This window comes from Mastigoproctus giganteus, chromosome 9 (assembly GCF_048544385.1).
Source record: "Mastigoproctus giganteus isolate SK-2022 chromosome 9, ASM4854438v1, whole genome shotgun sequence".
Taxonomy (NCBI): Eukaryota; Metazoa; Arthropoda; class Arachnida; order Uropygi; family Thelyphonidae; genus Mastigoproctus; species Mastigoproctus giganteus.
Window position 1 is genome coordinate 195894899 of NC_143583.1, and position 17207 is coordinate 195912105.

Below are 17207 nucleotides of genomic sequence, written 5' to 3' on the forward strand. Positions count from 1 at the left end.
AAACTACAATACACTTAATATTAAACACATTTTATTTGTCTGTAATTTTAAAACCATATGCTTAATACTAACACAATTTATTTCTCCGTAATTAAAAACAATACTAATTAATAATAAACACTATTTCCTGTTTAGTCGCAGTTGTAGACGTCTTCGTCATTGAAATCTATCCTGATTTGTGCCCAAACATGGTCAATCATTTACCATTATTGGATCTGCAGATCGAGATTCTCCACTAATTTTTGCATAAACGATGTTATGTTGGTTTTTAAATCGATCCAGCCAGCAGTCCTTGCATGCAAAATAGTAGAGTCCAAATTGTTTAGAAAATTTTTATGCTTAAGCCTTCAATATCAAGACCGTCTATTGAAAATTCAGACTTCTTTGTGTAATGAACCATTGAAGCAATACTTCGTCAACATTTGTAACCTCACACTTTCTAATTTATTATTATTATTATTATTTTTTTTTTTTTTCGATTATGTTCTTTTCCAGTGCTGATACGTAAACATGTTTATTTTTCCACAATGTTGATACGTAAACATGTTTATTTTTCCACAATGTTGATACTGCTGAAGAGAACAAAGAAAACCTGTTACACACTCCAACATTTTTTGCACAATGTTCTAACTTACAAATAATTTAGACTCTTTCACGAATAGAGAGACACTTGCTTTTGTTAGTAGACATGTTTCTGAAGGAAAGGTTCGTTTCTAACTGATTTTACTTTAAAATGACAGTAAAGTAATTTGCATGCAAACAATTGTTTCCAAAATTCTTAAAGTCCCAAAATAAATTTATGGTTCAGTGAATACAAAACAATCTGTAAATAGGTTAATGGGACCATAGTAATTACAAGCAGAACACCAATGCGCTATTGTATAGTAGCTCTGTTCCCGAAAGGACAAGGTTAGCTAAAAAAAAAAAAACTGGCCCCTAATCCGATCTGGGTGATCATAAAAGCTAAGTCGCTCCTTTCATTTTTGTCTATTCCAAGAAATGTGTTTTTTCAACTACCCGAGCAATTAAGAACGTTTTCATAGTTACCAAAATTGGTAAGGTATATCCGTGTTGTACATTCATTATAGCAGTGAGCAATTGTACGAGAATACGCATAAATTAAAATCATTGTGATTTTTGCTCATTACAGCAGTGATTTCTGTGCTCGTTGCAACCAAGTTCGACTGTGCATATATATATGTGTGTGTGTGTGTGCACAGTCGAACTATATATATATATATATATATATATATATATATATATGTGTATAGTATTAGGGTCAGGTGCCACCTGCGGTTTCCCACATCTGCGCCATATGGTCACTGTGAAGGAATACAGTACTACTGTAAATGCCAGAAAAGTGTTGTGTGTTGTATGTGACATATTGCGTTAGGTTCTGCTGCGTGTCCTGGCATTTGGCCAGGTGGGACTCCACATTGCCTGCACACACCACTAGGTAGCCAGGCTGCCCATTATACTCTGGCTTGTCTCCACTAGCGTCGCCAGAGCTTCCTGGATGGAGACAAAAAAAAAAAAAAAAAGGTAGAGTCGGGGAAGTACAGAGTGTACGCAAGAAAGGAGGGTATAGCTAGAAATATGGAGGATGTAGGCAAAGGCATCCTCTCTGTTATCAATGGAGCAATAAGCACCATTGGGTGAAAGGGGAACACGGGAAGGAAGATAAATAAGACACATCAAGAGAGCTGCTGTAAGTTGCCACTGAGGAATCAGGTGACCCGTATGCCAGTTGATCCTATCCAGGTTAAGATCGGTTGGCCAGTTGGGTAAGGATCAGATGTTTGGGGTGTTCCTATTTTGTGTTGGCAATAGAGTACTCCGTCTTGTGAAAACTTGGTAAACTCATAGTAGTAGTAGTTTTCTTCTGTGATGAATAAGTGTTCATTTCCTTGAGGGTTATCTTGTATACAAGTAAACAGGATGCTGCGGAGGTCCTCATAGTGTTGACAGGTATATACTAGATGGTTCCAGTCTTCTATTTCACCACATGCACAGTAGGGGTTGACAATGATTCCCATGGATGTTAGTTTGTAGTTTATTGATCCGTGTCCGGTGATGAGGTAGGTGGCATAAAGACCAGGAGAGAACCAATTTGGAGACTTGGGAAATACGGCATTCACATAAGGTATAAATTTCTTGGTGATTGGGCCCTTGTCGGTAACAGCCCATCTGTCCTGCCAAGTCTGAAGTAGTAGGGTGACAATTTGTTTCTTTTCCTGCCTGATTTCATTCAGGTTATTGATGGAGTGTCCAAGGTATGCTGGTATGCCCCTGGATAGACAGTAGTGGAGGCCCCTTCGAATAACCTCCAGATCAAGCGGAAGGACACCCACAAGAACCTGAAGGGCTGGGTTGCTAACCGTGCGGCATGCCCTTGTAATAGTAAGAAGGATGGTGCGCTGGATGGTTCCCAGTTTACGTTTGTTGTTGTAAAGAATTGCCCTGCGAAACCAGACACCAGATCCATACGTTATGAAGGGAAGGAAGATTGATTTGTACAGAACCTTAAGGGTGCATCGATTCAATCCCCAATCACGACGACTCACCCGTGCAATGAGAGCAGTGTAGTTTTTCAATTTCGCATGGAGGTGTGCAAGGTGCAGAGAGAAAGTGAGCCCAGGGTCAAGTACTATTCCCAGTAGTTTTAACGTAGAAACTAGCTTGATGGTTTGGCCTTGAAGTTTGATAGTGGGGTTTCTAGTAGGCTGCAGTGATCCCTTCAGGAGAATGGAATGTGTCTTTTGGGGTGATAGTCTTAGCTTGTGTAGGGCTGCCCAGTTCTGAAGGATTTGAAGTGCCTGGTTTCCTCTGGCTTCCAGAGAAGCTCTGCTGTCAGCCTCAATGGAGATGGTCACATCATCAGCAAAGGCTTGTATAGCTACAGCACCTAAGTCCAGTCCAAGGAGCTCATCCAAGACAACGTTCCACAGAAAATTAATATCTCTAATTATATATATATAATTAGAGATAAATAGTTACAAGATTGATAAAATTACAAAATCAGCAAAATAAGGATGTTGTCACACAATTTACAAAACTGGCCTCTCATCAGGTGTCAAATGGCCAGGATTTCAAGCAAAATAGCAATGTTTTCATTTCTGATGTAAACCATAAATCAAAGGGTAAAAAGCATAAATATAAATAAAACTGAGAATACAGTTTTTACTGAAATAAATGAAAATTAAAATAAAATTGTGAGAAATTAAAAAAAATTTTTTACGAAGATTAGAAAGGGGGTTTATGAAAATGGCTTGTGAACTTTTGACACTATAAAGACAAGAAATTAAAAACTGGAATCAGCAACAGAAATTTCTAGAAACATATAACTTATAAGTCTACAATGTAAAGAGATTTGAAAACATAGTAAAAAGCAAGTAGTCTTGGAAAAAATTACTTACATTGTCTCTAAAATGAAAGTTATTTTTCCCAAGGCTACTTGCTTTTTACAATGTTTTCAAATCTCTTTACCTTTACTTGGATTACATTAATTTATATGTTTATAGAAATTTCTATTGTTGATTCTAGTTTTTAATTTCTCGCCTTCTTAGTGTTAACTGTAAAGTTCACGAGCTGTTTTCAAAAAAACTTTTTAATCCTTGTAAAAAATTTATTTTGCTCACAAAATTTTATTCTCATTTTTATTTAGGCTTACGCTTTTTATCTTTGGTTTGTGTTTACATCAGAAATGAAGACGTTACTATTTTGCTTGCCACATTTTTCCCATCGATGGATGAGGCTACGGTTACCGTTTTTATAGAAGTGGCGAGGTTTGTCTTTGAACCATGACTCTGTTGCAGAAATGAGTGTCTCGTCATGGTGGAAGTGGGTCCCTCGAAGAAATGAGTTGAGGGAAGGAAACAAGAAGAAGTCCGATGGTGCAAGATCGGGTGAGTAGGCTTGATGGCACAGTATTTCATATCCACAAGTGGCCACTTGCATTGTTGCAATTTCAGAAGTGTGAACTGGAGAATTGTCTTGAAGCATTCTCGCATCTTTGCATAACATACCACACCTACATGTTTTAATTTTCTCTCATAATTTTGTGAGTAAAATTGGCACCTGTAATTGTTCTACCTTTTGGCAGGTAATCGGTCATTATTATTAGTAAAAATAATAGGACAGAGAAGTAATACTCACATGGAAAAACCAAACTACTGAACAGACAAAGAAACTGCTAAACATATAAATCTGGAAATAAATTAGCAACTGTAAACATAGCCTTTGTATTTTCACCAGTTTAGTTTTTCCATGCGAGTATTACTTCTCTGTCCTATTATTTTTACACTACATATGGACCACTGTTGTACAGATCTATTGCACCAGCAGTGTGATCCTAGTATCATTCTTTTGCAGCATGGATTTGTGTAGCGTTCAAAATGTAGTGGTTCCCTGACCAATGGCCTCGTGGTCCACTGATGAGATGGGGCATAATGGTCAGTCTTTTCTATTCGATATTATGGTATGTTCTACTTTTTATTTTTACTTTTTTCTCTATTTTTACTTATTTCTGTATTGTTGGCCAGTTACATTTACATATAGTGATATTTCATGCAATCCGAAACTGGTACTTAGAAAAGGGGCGCCGCTAAATTTTCCTTTAATTTGGACTCTTGTTTTCTAAATTATTTAATAACGTTTTTCCAACAGTACTCTTTTCTTAATTTTTACATGTTAAATTCTTTGCTCTACTGGTTTTCCACACTACTAGCATACTTTTATTTCTTTTTATTGAAACATAATACTACAGTTTTTTATATAATATATATATATATATATAAATATATTTCCCAAAGATTTTCCCAAAGAAAGTTTTCCCAAAGATCAGTTCAAAAGAAAATTGCACAACACAGTACTAAAGCAAACAATTTCTCTGTCAGAGTCACACACCTTCTCCTTTTAATAAGAGATAAAATGAAACTGCCAATAAATGTTGTTCCGATTTAAGTCTGTTTGTTTCCAAAACTATATTGAGATAGTGTACAATTAGTAACAGTAGCAAGAAACAGTTTGTATTCCAACTTTAATTATTGTTTGAGTGAAGAAAAGGAAAGTTTCTTACCTTTCTTTTCATCAAAAAAAATGTGGCTGTAGACTTACATGCATGCATGTTGTTTCCCAAACCTTTATTTTTTATTTGTATAAATAAAAGTTGTTTTCCTGAGAGAATGAGAGTTGTCTGTTTTCATTTATCCCTGGTGAGATCTGTCCCAGAGTTAAATTCAATAAGATGAAGGTTTTCAATACTGCAACACTTCAGAATGTTTGTATAGTTCTACTACACTCTTCAATCAAAAAACAAAAAAAATAACAAATAACTCAACTCATTAAATAAAATTTAGATGTATTTCACAAACAAAAAAAAACAAAAAAAAACTACATTAATCCACAGATATTAACTAACAGGTTCTTTCTAAAGCTAAACTGTTTTCAGCTCTAAATTATTCCAGTCATAACAGTATTCTTTCACTCCCTGTAAATCTCTTCTAACACCAGTTTCCAGATGGACAGTAAAGAGCAACATGTTCTAGCAGTAATCTAGAGGAAACACCATGTGTTGCACTATATCACTTTTTTAGCACTTCCTTTAGTTACAGACACTCATTTTATTATTCTTCCAGTGCAGCATGATTTACAAGCAGAACATAATGATTCTAGTAAAGAGATTTATATACCAACATACCCAAATAAAAAAATTAATTAATTCTACATATAATAAATAACTGCAGCATCAGAGTACTTAACACAGATTTGTGGAAACCACAGAGACCACCTAACAATCACACTATATCCACTATATAACAAATAACTGTGAACAACAAAGGTAAGTAATAATTTGGTAATAACATTTATCCCTGTTGCTTTTCAATTCCCAAAACTCAGACAATAGTGTGTCTTGTAACTACGATATATATTAGACCTAACTAGGTACATTATTTATACATACATACATTCAGAATAAAAAACTTTTAAAATTGCTAGAACAGACAGATACATTTTCCTGAATTGACTCCAATTGAATTCTTAATTTACAATAATATAAGGAATTCTACAGAATCGCATTCACTCTGAGTCTTAATTAATCAGTTGACATCCAAGTTCAAGACAGGTCCGTAGCTAAGTTTAACATGTTCACTGCTTACACACACACAAATATGCGACATCAGACTTTTAATCTAAGTGGAGGGGAAACCACCCTACTTTTAGAACTTTTTCTTCCAATTTGACAGAAAAAAAAACTGGATATTTCTGTCAAGCAATTTTTGCCTGAAGCTGAATAATTCAGTCATAGTGAGAAGAAAGCACAAAAATGTCTCTGGCCTCTTCAATCCAGATTGACCAATCCCATGGTTTTCAATCCAAAGTCAAAAAGGTAGTCAGAAAAGACAGCAGCAAAAGTGTTAAACAATCCAAATATTATCACAATTACAAAAGTCTGAAGGTTATTTTAATATAACATAGACTTCAGATGCCCAGAGATACTGGACCTCTGGAGGCTAATTATACACAGGTGTAGTTAAGAAGAATAATTCCATGTTCTACTGATTCTTCAAATTCTAACTAAAAAGTTAACTATGGTTGTAAATTTGCAGGAAGGATGGGGAAATCAGATTGGAAATCCAGCAATTCTGTTCAAAATTATTTCCAGAATGAGGTATTTCTTTCTTCTGTAGGATGCTTCCCTCTTGAAGTTAATATTAGTACTTTCAGATACAACACCATAAATTCAAGACATTATTTAAAAAAAAAAAAAAAAAAAATTTACAATACTCACAAAAGTTTCATGCAGTAAAGATTAGGGGGGAAAAAAAAAAAAAAAACGCTAGCTTAAATGTTTAATTATCTTTGAAGAGGCCTATAAAACAGAAAACTGTAATAATGTAACACATGCATTGCATACATTTCTGACATGTCCAATTATCAAATAACATACCTCAGAGATCAAAAAACACTTTCATGATGAGTAGCCTCATCGAGGTGAAATCTCTGTAGTTGTTTTAGGAGGTGGGTGGTACAAGAATGAATTCATGGGGCAGTGTGTGGGGAGGAGGGAAATATGGGCTAACTTATCAACAAGAAATTCAGCACAAAGGAAGGACCAGAAAAATATTTACAATATTTTTAAAAATTTCCTTTTCCAAAAAGCTTTCCTCTGATCCTTTTCCAAATTTATAATAATGTTCCTATGGAATTATAAATGGGCTTAAAAGCTACCCAGAGATGAATGAAATATATGCTGCAAATTTGGTGTTGATCTGACTTTTCTCTTCAAGTATTGCTTGAACAACAAAATTAATTCTGGAAGGTTATTCTAGAATCTCATTTTCGGAGGGGAGGGAGACTGTGGAACTGAAATTTTTCCAAAAAAATCTCCAGGTACTAAGAGCAGATACACCGAAAATTTGGTGTCAATCTGACTTTTTCTTATTGAATAATGCTCAAAGATTTGAAACACTCTTCCATTTAGGCATAAAGTTTAATTTTGCTTAAATAACAAGCAATTTTTGCCTGAAACTGAATAATTCAGTCATAGTGAGAAGAAAGCACAAAAATGTCTCTGGCCTCTTCAATCCAGATTGACCAATCCCATGGTTTTCAATCCAAAGTCAAAAAGGTAGTCAGAAAAGACAGCAGCAAAAGTGTTAAACAATCCAAATATTATCACAATTACAAAAGTCTGAAGGTTATTTTAATATAACATAGACTTCAGATGCCCAGAGATACTGGACCTCTGGAGGCTAATTATACACAGGTGTAGTTAAGAAGAATAATTCCATGTTCTACTGATTCTTCAAATTCTAACTAAAAAGTTAACTATGGTTGTAAATTTGTTCGTAGTTGTTTGTAGTTGTTTTAGGAGGTGGGTGGTACAAGAATGAATTCATGGGGCAGTGTGTGGGGAGGAGGGAAATATGGGCTAACTTATCAACAAGAAATTCAGCACAAAGGAAGGACCAGAAAAATATTTACAATATTTTTAAAAATTTCCTTTTCCAAAAAGCTTTCCTCTGATCCTTTTCCAAATTTATAATAATGTTCCTATGGAATTATAAATGGGCTTAAAAGCTACCCAGAGATGAATGAAATATATGCTGCAAATTTGGTGTTGATCTGACTTTTCTCTTCAAGTATTGCTTGAACAACAAAATTAATTCTGGAAGGTTATTCTAGAATCTCATTTTCGGAGGGGAGGGAGACTGTGGAACTGAAATTTTTCCAAAAAAATCTCCAGGTACTAAGAGCAGATACACCGAAAATTTGGTGTCAATCTGACTTTTTCTTATTGAATAATGCTCAAAGATTTGAAACACTCTTCCATTTAGGCATAAAGTTTAATTTTGCTTAAATAAAAGGCCAAATTTCTATTGGGCTCAACAAATTTTTCTAAAAGATCAAATAACACCATGAAAATCCATCCCTTAGGAGTCTTCCATGCAGATATATAGACATGGCGAAGACAGGCACTTTATGAATATGCAAACACACCTAAAAAGATATAAAATTATATCAAAAAATTTTAAATATTTGATAAAATCTCATTTTGCAATAAATGTTGGCATTAACAACAATGAAAAAACACACTTTCGGAAATAGCAAAACTCGGGTAAATAAAATAAAGGCTAAGAGAGAAAATATCTTCCTTGTGGAAAATTAGCTAACTTCAGAAAATATATGAACTTAGTAATAATTGAAGAAACATTAAGATGAAGTAAAGAAAGTACACAAAACTGAATATGTTCAACTTAACAGATGTGGGATAATTTCATTATCTTTTTCTTTCCTGCCCATTGTAATTAGCAATTTATGCACAATGAGACCACTCAATTACCTGTTATAAGAATTCGAGGACATTCTGCTCTGTCAACTGGACTGCTACCATACTTCCAATAATGAGAACTCAATGACAAATGTCGAAACAAAAATGTTTTACAGCCAAACTTTTCAAACGTAGATAATTCTCTCAGAAAACTGCGCAGAACAGGAACTAATGTAGATGCTGTCATTTTCTGAAACATTCTTACTGAAAAAATAAAAATTAATTAAAGAAAAATTATCAGTTATTATAATAATTTTTTATTCAGAATGTTGTATTTAAATGTAATATTTAAAAGCAGTCTGATACAAAAATATAAATTAATACATAAAATTATGTTGAATAAAAAAGTGTTGTGAGATTTATTAAATAAGGGCAGATTTCCTTTTAAACTAATCATTCAATTTTTAAATTAGTCCCACGAATCAAACAGCCTCAATAAAAAACATCATATGCAATGGTATATTTCTATTTTTTTTTTTTTTTTTTTTTTCCCCCATTATAGTTGTAGTTACCATGCATCCCAGGCTGCTAAATGAAGAAGTTGGTGGTGGGTCTATTTGGAAGGAAAATAAATATACTTTATTCCATAAACAAGATAGAATTTTATCTTATTTGCCAATCTTCAGGTAATTCTCCCATTGGAGAGTTACCTGAAAATTAGCAAGTAAGGAATTGGTGGATATTCAAGAAGTTGAGGTTGATTTTATCTTATGTATGCAATAAAGGACACTTCAGTTCTTCAACAATAGAGGCCAACCTTTGGCCATTAAGGCCAAAGGGTGGACTCTATTATTTCTAATGGGAATATTGGCTTATACTCCCCTTAGAAATTACACCATTATCAATGAGTCAACCTAAATTATAAAAATCACTTTATACAAATAGCATCACCAAAAACGTTTTCTAGCAGAAGCCATCATTATCTGATGAGATGAGTAATAAATTCAAAATAACTCTCAATGGTGCCCTTCATTTTAGACAAATAGCAGACATGCCTTTTTTGGTGATTTATTTGTAAAAAATGATATAAGCAATTTAAGTCTAATTGTGGATAATGGTGTCATCTTTAATATGACCATAAATCAAAGTCTTGATGGCCAAAAGTAGGCCTCTTGCTGGAGGGTTCAAAGAATTCTCAGGATGTAAACTGAAAACAGAGACATTAGCATTAGCAGAGGTATATAATGCAAGAAAGCAAGCTTATACAGCATCAGCCAAAAAAAAAAAAAAAAAAAAAAACACATCCCGTTTCACCCAACCATTCGGTCCAAATGTTTGTCTAGTTCTGCCTTGAATTTATTTAAGCTGTCAACTTCTACAACGATAGATGGAAGTTTGTTCCAGCAATCAACCACCCACCCGCTGGCTAAAGGCAAATTTCCGCACATCTATTCTACAACCATATTTCCTTAATTTGAATTTTGAAACGTACCATTTAAATTTTTTTTTAATTTGCAACAAACTTCTTAATAAACTGTCCAAAATTAATGAGCAATTCATTAGGAATTTATTATTTTTGCAGTTTATACAATGTATCAGCAGCTGCTGCAATGCAGCAAGACAAAAAGTGCATGGCCTCAGTTTGCTTTTAGAATAGTAGCAATTCACTTCAGCATGACTCACCAGTAATGGCAGCATTGTTTTTTATTATAATTATTATTTTTTTAATGAAAACCTCAAACACAAAAGGTATTATAACATATAGCACCTAGTACTACATGAAAGCCAAGAAGGCACAAGGATACGTGTTAACATTAGACTTAATTTTTGTATATTGTAATTTCTGGGAAATATATGTGAAAGAAGATTATTCCAGCAAACAGAAGCAGAAGGAACAGAGGAGGAGAAAAAGTTGGTTCTGTAAGTTACGAGTTGGACAGTGAATGGATGCTGACTGATTGTGGACTGTGTTTAGATTGGTTTAGAAGACAGTGGGAGATTACAGATGTAAATTCAGAGAACATGCATATGGAAGCAGCTGTAGGAAAAGGCATGCAGCAGAAACTGAACATCTGAGACTTCGTAAGAAGTGGGTCATTAATCAACTTGACAGTCCTCTTTTGAATTGATTCTGGAAGACAGAGAGAGGTTTTGGGAGCCACTCCAGATGTGTGAACAATATTTCATGGCACAGCGGATTTGAAATTTGTACAGAGTGATAGTTGTTTAGAAGAAAAGTAACTCTGAGATATAATAAAAAGAGAAACCAGTCACTTGGGTGCAGAGGAAGCGATATTTGTGATGTGCTTATGCACAAGACATAAGTCAGGATGACACCTAATTGAAATATGGGATCTTGTCTAGAAATAAGAGTGTCATCAAAAGCGAACATAAGAGCAGCAGAGTTTTTTTTGTTTAAAATAAGACAGGACTAAGTTTTAGGATTGAAGTTAACTAAGATTTCTGTCCCATTGTAGAATTACCTGAAGACTGGCAATTAAGGAATTGGTGGCAGATATTCAAGAAGTTGAGGCTGATTTGTCAAACTGGAAAGTGGAATGTAATGTCATTAGCAAAACCACGGATAGCATTCACAGTCAGGGAAAAGTCATTAATATACAAGAGAGGAAAAGAGTGGGAGAAAGAACTTTGTGGTACACCAGAATCAGTGGAGGTCATTAATATACAAGGCAACTTAGTCAGAGAGATAAAACTGGATACCCAATTGCAAAACATCAGAAATCCATAACTTAGGAGTCAGTTTAGAAGACCTTTATGCCAAACATGATCAAAAGCCTTAGAAATGTCAAGAGTAACTGCTTGAGTTTCAAAATGAGTAACATTGAGTAACAATGAGTAAAGATGATAACATTTAACCAGGGAACTGACACTGGCAAAATCACACTGATGATCACTAATGACATGTAAGGTTGAGATAGTTTAAGAATTCAGTTGGATTTCTCCATTACTTTAGGAAAATTAGAGGTAATTGCAATGGGGCAATAAATGGATGGGCAGGATTTGTCACCATTTTTATGAACTGACTGGATATGAGTAAATTTCCAAGCCGAACAAAAATCAGTGGAATAAAAAGTTGAATCGCTAGTTGAATAAAACTTTGACACAGTACAAAAATGTGAAGAAATGTAATTAGGATCTAGAGCTTTCTTGGCATCAAGAATGTTCAGAATTCATCTAATATCCTACTGTCAGAAAGCCATGAAAGGCATTAAGTATAATGTACTGGGTGTTCACCAAGATCATTGATACAAGCCCCTATTTAAGTCAAAAAGACTAAATAATTCTGCACATAAGACTGCTGTACATATATGAACAATATGGCATTATGGCATTACTGCTATGGATAAAGGTTGAGTTGGAGTTGTTGTTGTTATTTGGTTTTTAGGAGCATTAGCAACTAAGGCCATATTGCTCCGGGGATATGCGGTGGTCATTTCCTCAACTTTTCCGCATCCTCCGTATTTGGTGGTCACGGGCTCGAACCCTGGTCTAATCAAGAAGCATGTGCTACGCACTACTGCTCCTGCCCACCTGGCTACGTAGATGCCTTGAGTTGGAGAAGACAGAGTTCTTAACAAGAGGAACTGTTCTTGGACACTTAAATAGGAATGGGATTTGCAAGAATATTTGATAATACTATTGAGGCAGTGATAATACTATTGTGGGGTGGAAAGCAAATAACTTGGGACAATATACAGACAAACAGATTAACAATAGCTGCAGGAAGAAGTGAAAGTGATTCTGCACTGCTTCTATTAGAAAACATGGCGGCTCAGAAAGTAAGTACTGAGGATTTCAAGGCCAGCTGTGAATCACTGTGAAAAAAGAAAAGGATATACATGAGCTGTGTTAGGGTAACTAACAGGTGCACATATACCAATGCTAGGAGCATAGTAAATAATTTGATGAATTTGAAGTACCGGTCAAGTCATCAAATGTAGACATTATGAGGATATATTAGAAACATGGTGTCACTGATATCCTCACATCATGGAGATAAAAGGAATGCAGAAATTAAATATGAGGAGTATGTATACAGAAAGGACAAATGTGTCTAAAGTACTTGGTGGCAGATGCAGGGTTCCCCCACCACTGACAGCTGTAGCATCTGTAAGATCAGCGTAATCCTAGCCGGTCGTATGCATAGTGTGTTTAGTTTCAGCAAGTCTATTCGAAAGATCCAAAATGTTGTGGTTGTGATAGAAACAGGGACGATCCAACAATATCCAATCTAGGACTTACAGCGGAGCCCCAAAGGAAGAAAGGCACATCCATCATCATTTTTTATGTGGATAAAGACCTATGCCCGACTCAAGAGTCGGGCATAGGTCTTTATCAATATCTTCGTTATAAAGTACCTACAAACAAACACACAATGGTCAGTGGCAGACCAGATTAAGATAAAGGCCAATGAAGAATGTACTGACATTCTAATCTGGCAAGAGCCTTATACCTATTCCAAACAGGTCAGAAGCTCTCCCAGTCCCTCATATACAAGCTCATCCAGACCAAAGAGAAAACACTGCAGTGATTGTAGTGAGGAACCCTGATGTCACAGCAATAAAAATCCCTAATCTGTGCACAGCCTGGGCTGTATATGCTCATATTATTAACTCCCTTGGACCCTTCTATGTCACAGCCTTAAGCTGCAGGCAAGGGAATGATATCCTACCCTACATAAGGTACCTGGATACTCTACAACTACTCTACAAAATCTTGCAATGCTACCCAACGAAAAGATCATAATAGGAGCTGTTGCAAATTGCAGAACGCCCACTTGTTTAGCAGAACTGCTGACCAGCAAGGAGGCAGGAATAGCTAGCAGCAAGAAGAATTTCTCACCAATGTGCAAATCACAATAACATCCCCACATTTTGAAAAACCTTGTGGGAGTCCACTATAGATGTCACCCTGGCTACTAGGAAATTGGCAAGCAACATCTCGGCCTGGATGGTTCAGGATTCCTGGACCACTTCAGATCATAGGGCCATCACCTTCCATATGGCAATATCCTTCAATAGAACCCTTGCCTCCAGTGTCTCGCTACTTAGATATGCCATCTCAAAGGCAAATTGGGATCTCTTCAGACTTATCAAGTTGATCCAGACTTGCACCAGAAAAAAGTCACTTCTGCCATCACAACAGTTTGTAATGCAACCATACCAAGAAAGAATCCTGCCCCAGGTGCAGTCCCTTGGTGGGGTCCGAAGCTGCAACAGCTGCAAAGGGAAGTTAACTCCCGAAGGAAATCCTTTCAATGTGCCAGGAGATCTGCAAAACCTCATCACAGCTGCTACAAACACTACCAGGAAATATTTCCTTGTGGTTTCCATAGACTTTGCTGAGGGATTCGACTCACTTTGGTGGCAGAGTGTCCTCAGCCACATCCAATGCTACCTCACCAACCGGAGTGCCACTGTAAACGTCCCATACCATGGAGTCACCTGTCTGGTCCATAGGGACTTACTTCTAATCTTTCTTGGCATAAGCATATTACAAACATTGCTTTCTCTGCATCTATAAAACTCTGTTTTTTCTTTCAGTCCCTTTACTGACTCACACACACACAGTACTATAGGTTTTAATACCTCTAGCATTTGGGGTTTTCATATAAGAAAAAAAAAAAAAAAAAATCTAAGATAAGTTCCATTCTCCTAAAAGGAACACTCAATCTGAGAAGACCCCCTCACAGATCAAGATAGATGGAACCTACTGCTGGACCCTATGTCTCACCTTCCTACCACATCTGAAATACCTGCAATCTAAAATTAGAAACTACACTGCCTTTGTAGCCAGAGTTACGTGCAGGGATTGGGGCCTCAGCAATCGCACATGCTCACTCTTCTACAGGGCGGTCAACCTACTGGCAATAACCGAGATAATCTTATACCCATCAGGAAAAAGCTAGATATCATCCAGAGATCTGGCCTGCTCACCATCATACAGGCCTGCTGTACAGTGAGCACCCATGAACTGCAGATGCTGGCTAGTGCCCTCCCACTGAACCTGGAAGTAGTCCAATGAGGGCTCCTTTACCATCTATCTAGGGGTACAGTCACCTTCATGAACTTTACCACAGACCTCGCCAACAATCCAAAAGTAGGAAAAAGACGGCTCGCCTCCATCTTGCAGCAAGCCTGGCAGACAAGACGGACGAATTCCACCAAAGGGAAAATAAAAGTTTGCTCCATATGTACACAAAGCCTACCTTAAATCTTCAACATGGCTTCCTCCTGGCCTCCATATAACATTCCTTCTGACAGGACATAGGTCCATCAAAGCCAAACTCCCATCCTTACAAATTACTGAGGATCCATAGTGCCTTTGTAGAGCTCAGTACACTGTGTTCACTGCCACCTAATGGTTCCTTTATCTGAAAATTCTTAATGCATGAATAATCACTGCTGATAATCAGATCAAGAGTATTACTCCCTCTGGTTGCCTCTCAAACATGCTGTTGTAGAAAACAATCATCCAACAAATCCACAAAAGTCTTGCTAGTGTTAGAGTGACCAACCCACAAGTTCCAGTCAATATCTGGGAAGTTAAAATCCCCCTATTACAAGATATTCTGATTTATTGGCTCACTATTTCTCTGTACAACTGTTCATTGTACTCCTCAGAGCCATTAGGCCTGTAACACAGATTTAGGTAAACTGTGGACCTGGCACATTTTTTTTTAGTTCTTTGCCAATGTGAGCCAGTGCATAAGGTAAATAATTTTCATTTTAACTTTCCAGCTAGATGCGCCAAATTCATATCAGTAAGCAGGTGCTGGTAAATTTCGTACAAGATTTCTGGGAGAAAAAGGCAGGGAATAATTAAAAATGAGCAGACTTAAAATTTTATTCATAATTATAATAGCATTAGTATGGAATATGATGCAAGAAAGCAAGCTTATATAGCATCAGCCGAAAAAAAAAAAAAAAAAAACACCCTTTCCATTTCGTCCACCCATTCACTCCAAATGTTTGTCTAGTTTTCCCTTGAACTTATTTAATTTACTGACCTCCACTACAACAGATGGAAGTTGGTTCCAACTATCAACTACCCGCTAGCTAATTGTTAGTTTGTTATTTGGTTTTTAGGAGCATTAGCAACTAAGGCCATACTGCTCCAGGAATATGCGGCGGTCATTTCCTTGACCTTTCCGCATCCTCCGTATTTGGTGGTGATGGGCTCAAACCCCGGTCTAATTAACAAGCATGTGCTACGCACTGCTGCTCCTTCCCACTGCCTAAAGGCAAATTTTTGCACATTTATTCTACAACTGTCTTTCCGCAATTTGAATTTATGCCCTTCAGGTGAGTAATCTGAGCAAGAGTAAGAATCATATTAGCATTGAGCTTGCTCAATCCATTCAAAGACTTATACACTTCAATTAGATCACCTCGCAGGTGTTAGGAAGTCTCCAGAAGCTGCAATTTGCAGAACTAACTTAAGCCTTTCTTCGCAATACCAACTCTTTGTTTCACTCACCAATCTCATTGCCCTTTTCTGTACTCATTTCAGCAGCTCTACATCTTTCCTAAAATGAGGCCTCCAGACCTGTACACAGTACTCAATGTGTGGCCTGACCATTGCCTTACACAAGAGGACACCACCCCCTTATCCCTGTTAGCAAAATTCCTGTGTATCATTGACAAGATAACATAAGCTACTCTTGCAGCCTTTTTGCACTGCTCAGAAAACTTCATATCTAACAGCACAATTAACCCCAGGTCCTTCTCATTCTCCACTAGCCTGAGTGTAGTTCCAACCAATTCATACATTACTCCGGGGTTACTGCTACCCCATATGCAGTACTTTACATTTGTCAATATTCAGTTGCCACTTCTCAGCCCATCTGCTCAACTTTTCCAGTTCCTGTTGCAGTAGCATACTATCATTAATGTTGTTAATACCCTGTCAACCTTTGTATAATTCTGCAAACTTAGACATTAAGCCTGACATACCATCATCAATATCATTAATAAATACAGAAAACAACGATGGACCCAACACTGAACCCTGGGGGACTCCACTAACGTTAGTCCTCAAAGAGCAGTGTCCATTGATTACCACTCCCTGTCTTCTCCCACTCAACCATCCCTTTATCCACAGCAGCAATGTCTCCAATGCCACACTGCTCCAATTTGTGCAGCAGTCTTCCATGTGCAACAGTATCAAAAGCCATTCTAAGATCCAAATATATGATATGAAAATTATTCGTTCCATCCAATTCCTTTGTGACCACATCATAGTATCCAATCAAATTTGTCAGATAAGACTGCCCCTTAAAAAAATCATGCTGTCTGAACTATAACTACAGTCTTGACTAGATGATCCTGCATCGCTTCCTTAACCAGTGACCCCATTATTTTTCCTGGAACAAAAGTTAGACTAACAGGTCTGTAATTACATGTGTCATCCT

The 17207-nt window shown here is 36.6% G+C and overlaps 1 protein-coding gene across 1 annotated transcript in view; it reads right to left on the minus strand.

Moving 5' to 3' along the window:
• Nucleotides 1-17207, minus strand: part of Tdh (L-threonine dehydrogenase) — a 156653-nt gene that overhangs the window by 126980 nt on the left and 12466 nt on the right. The window contains exon 2 of the mRNA XM_090380883.1: nt 8846-9037. Within this exon, the coding sequence (XP_090237009.1) occupies nt 8846-9032 (187 nt within the window). The 5' untranslated portion in view covers nt 9033-9037. The remainder of the gene's footprint in view (nt 1-8845; nt 9038-17207) is intronic.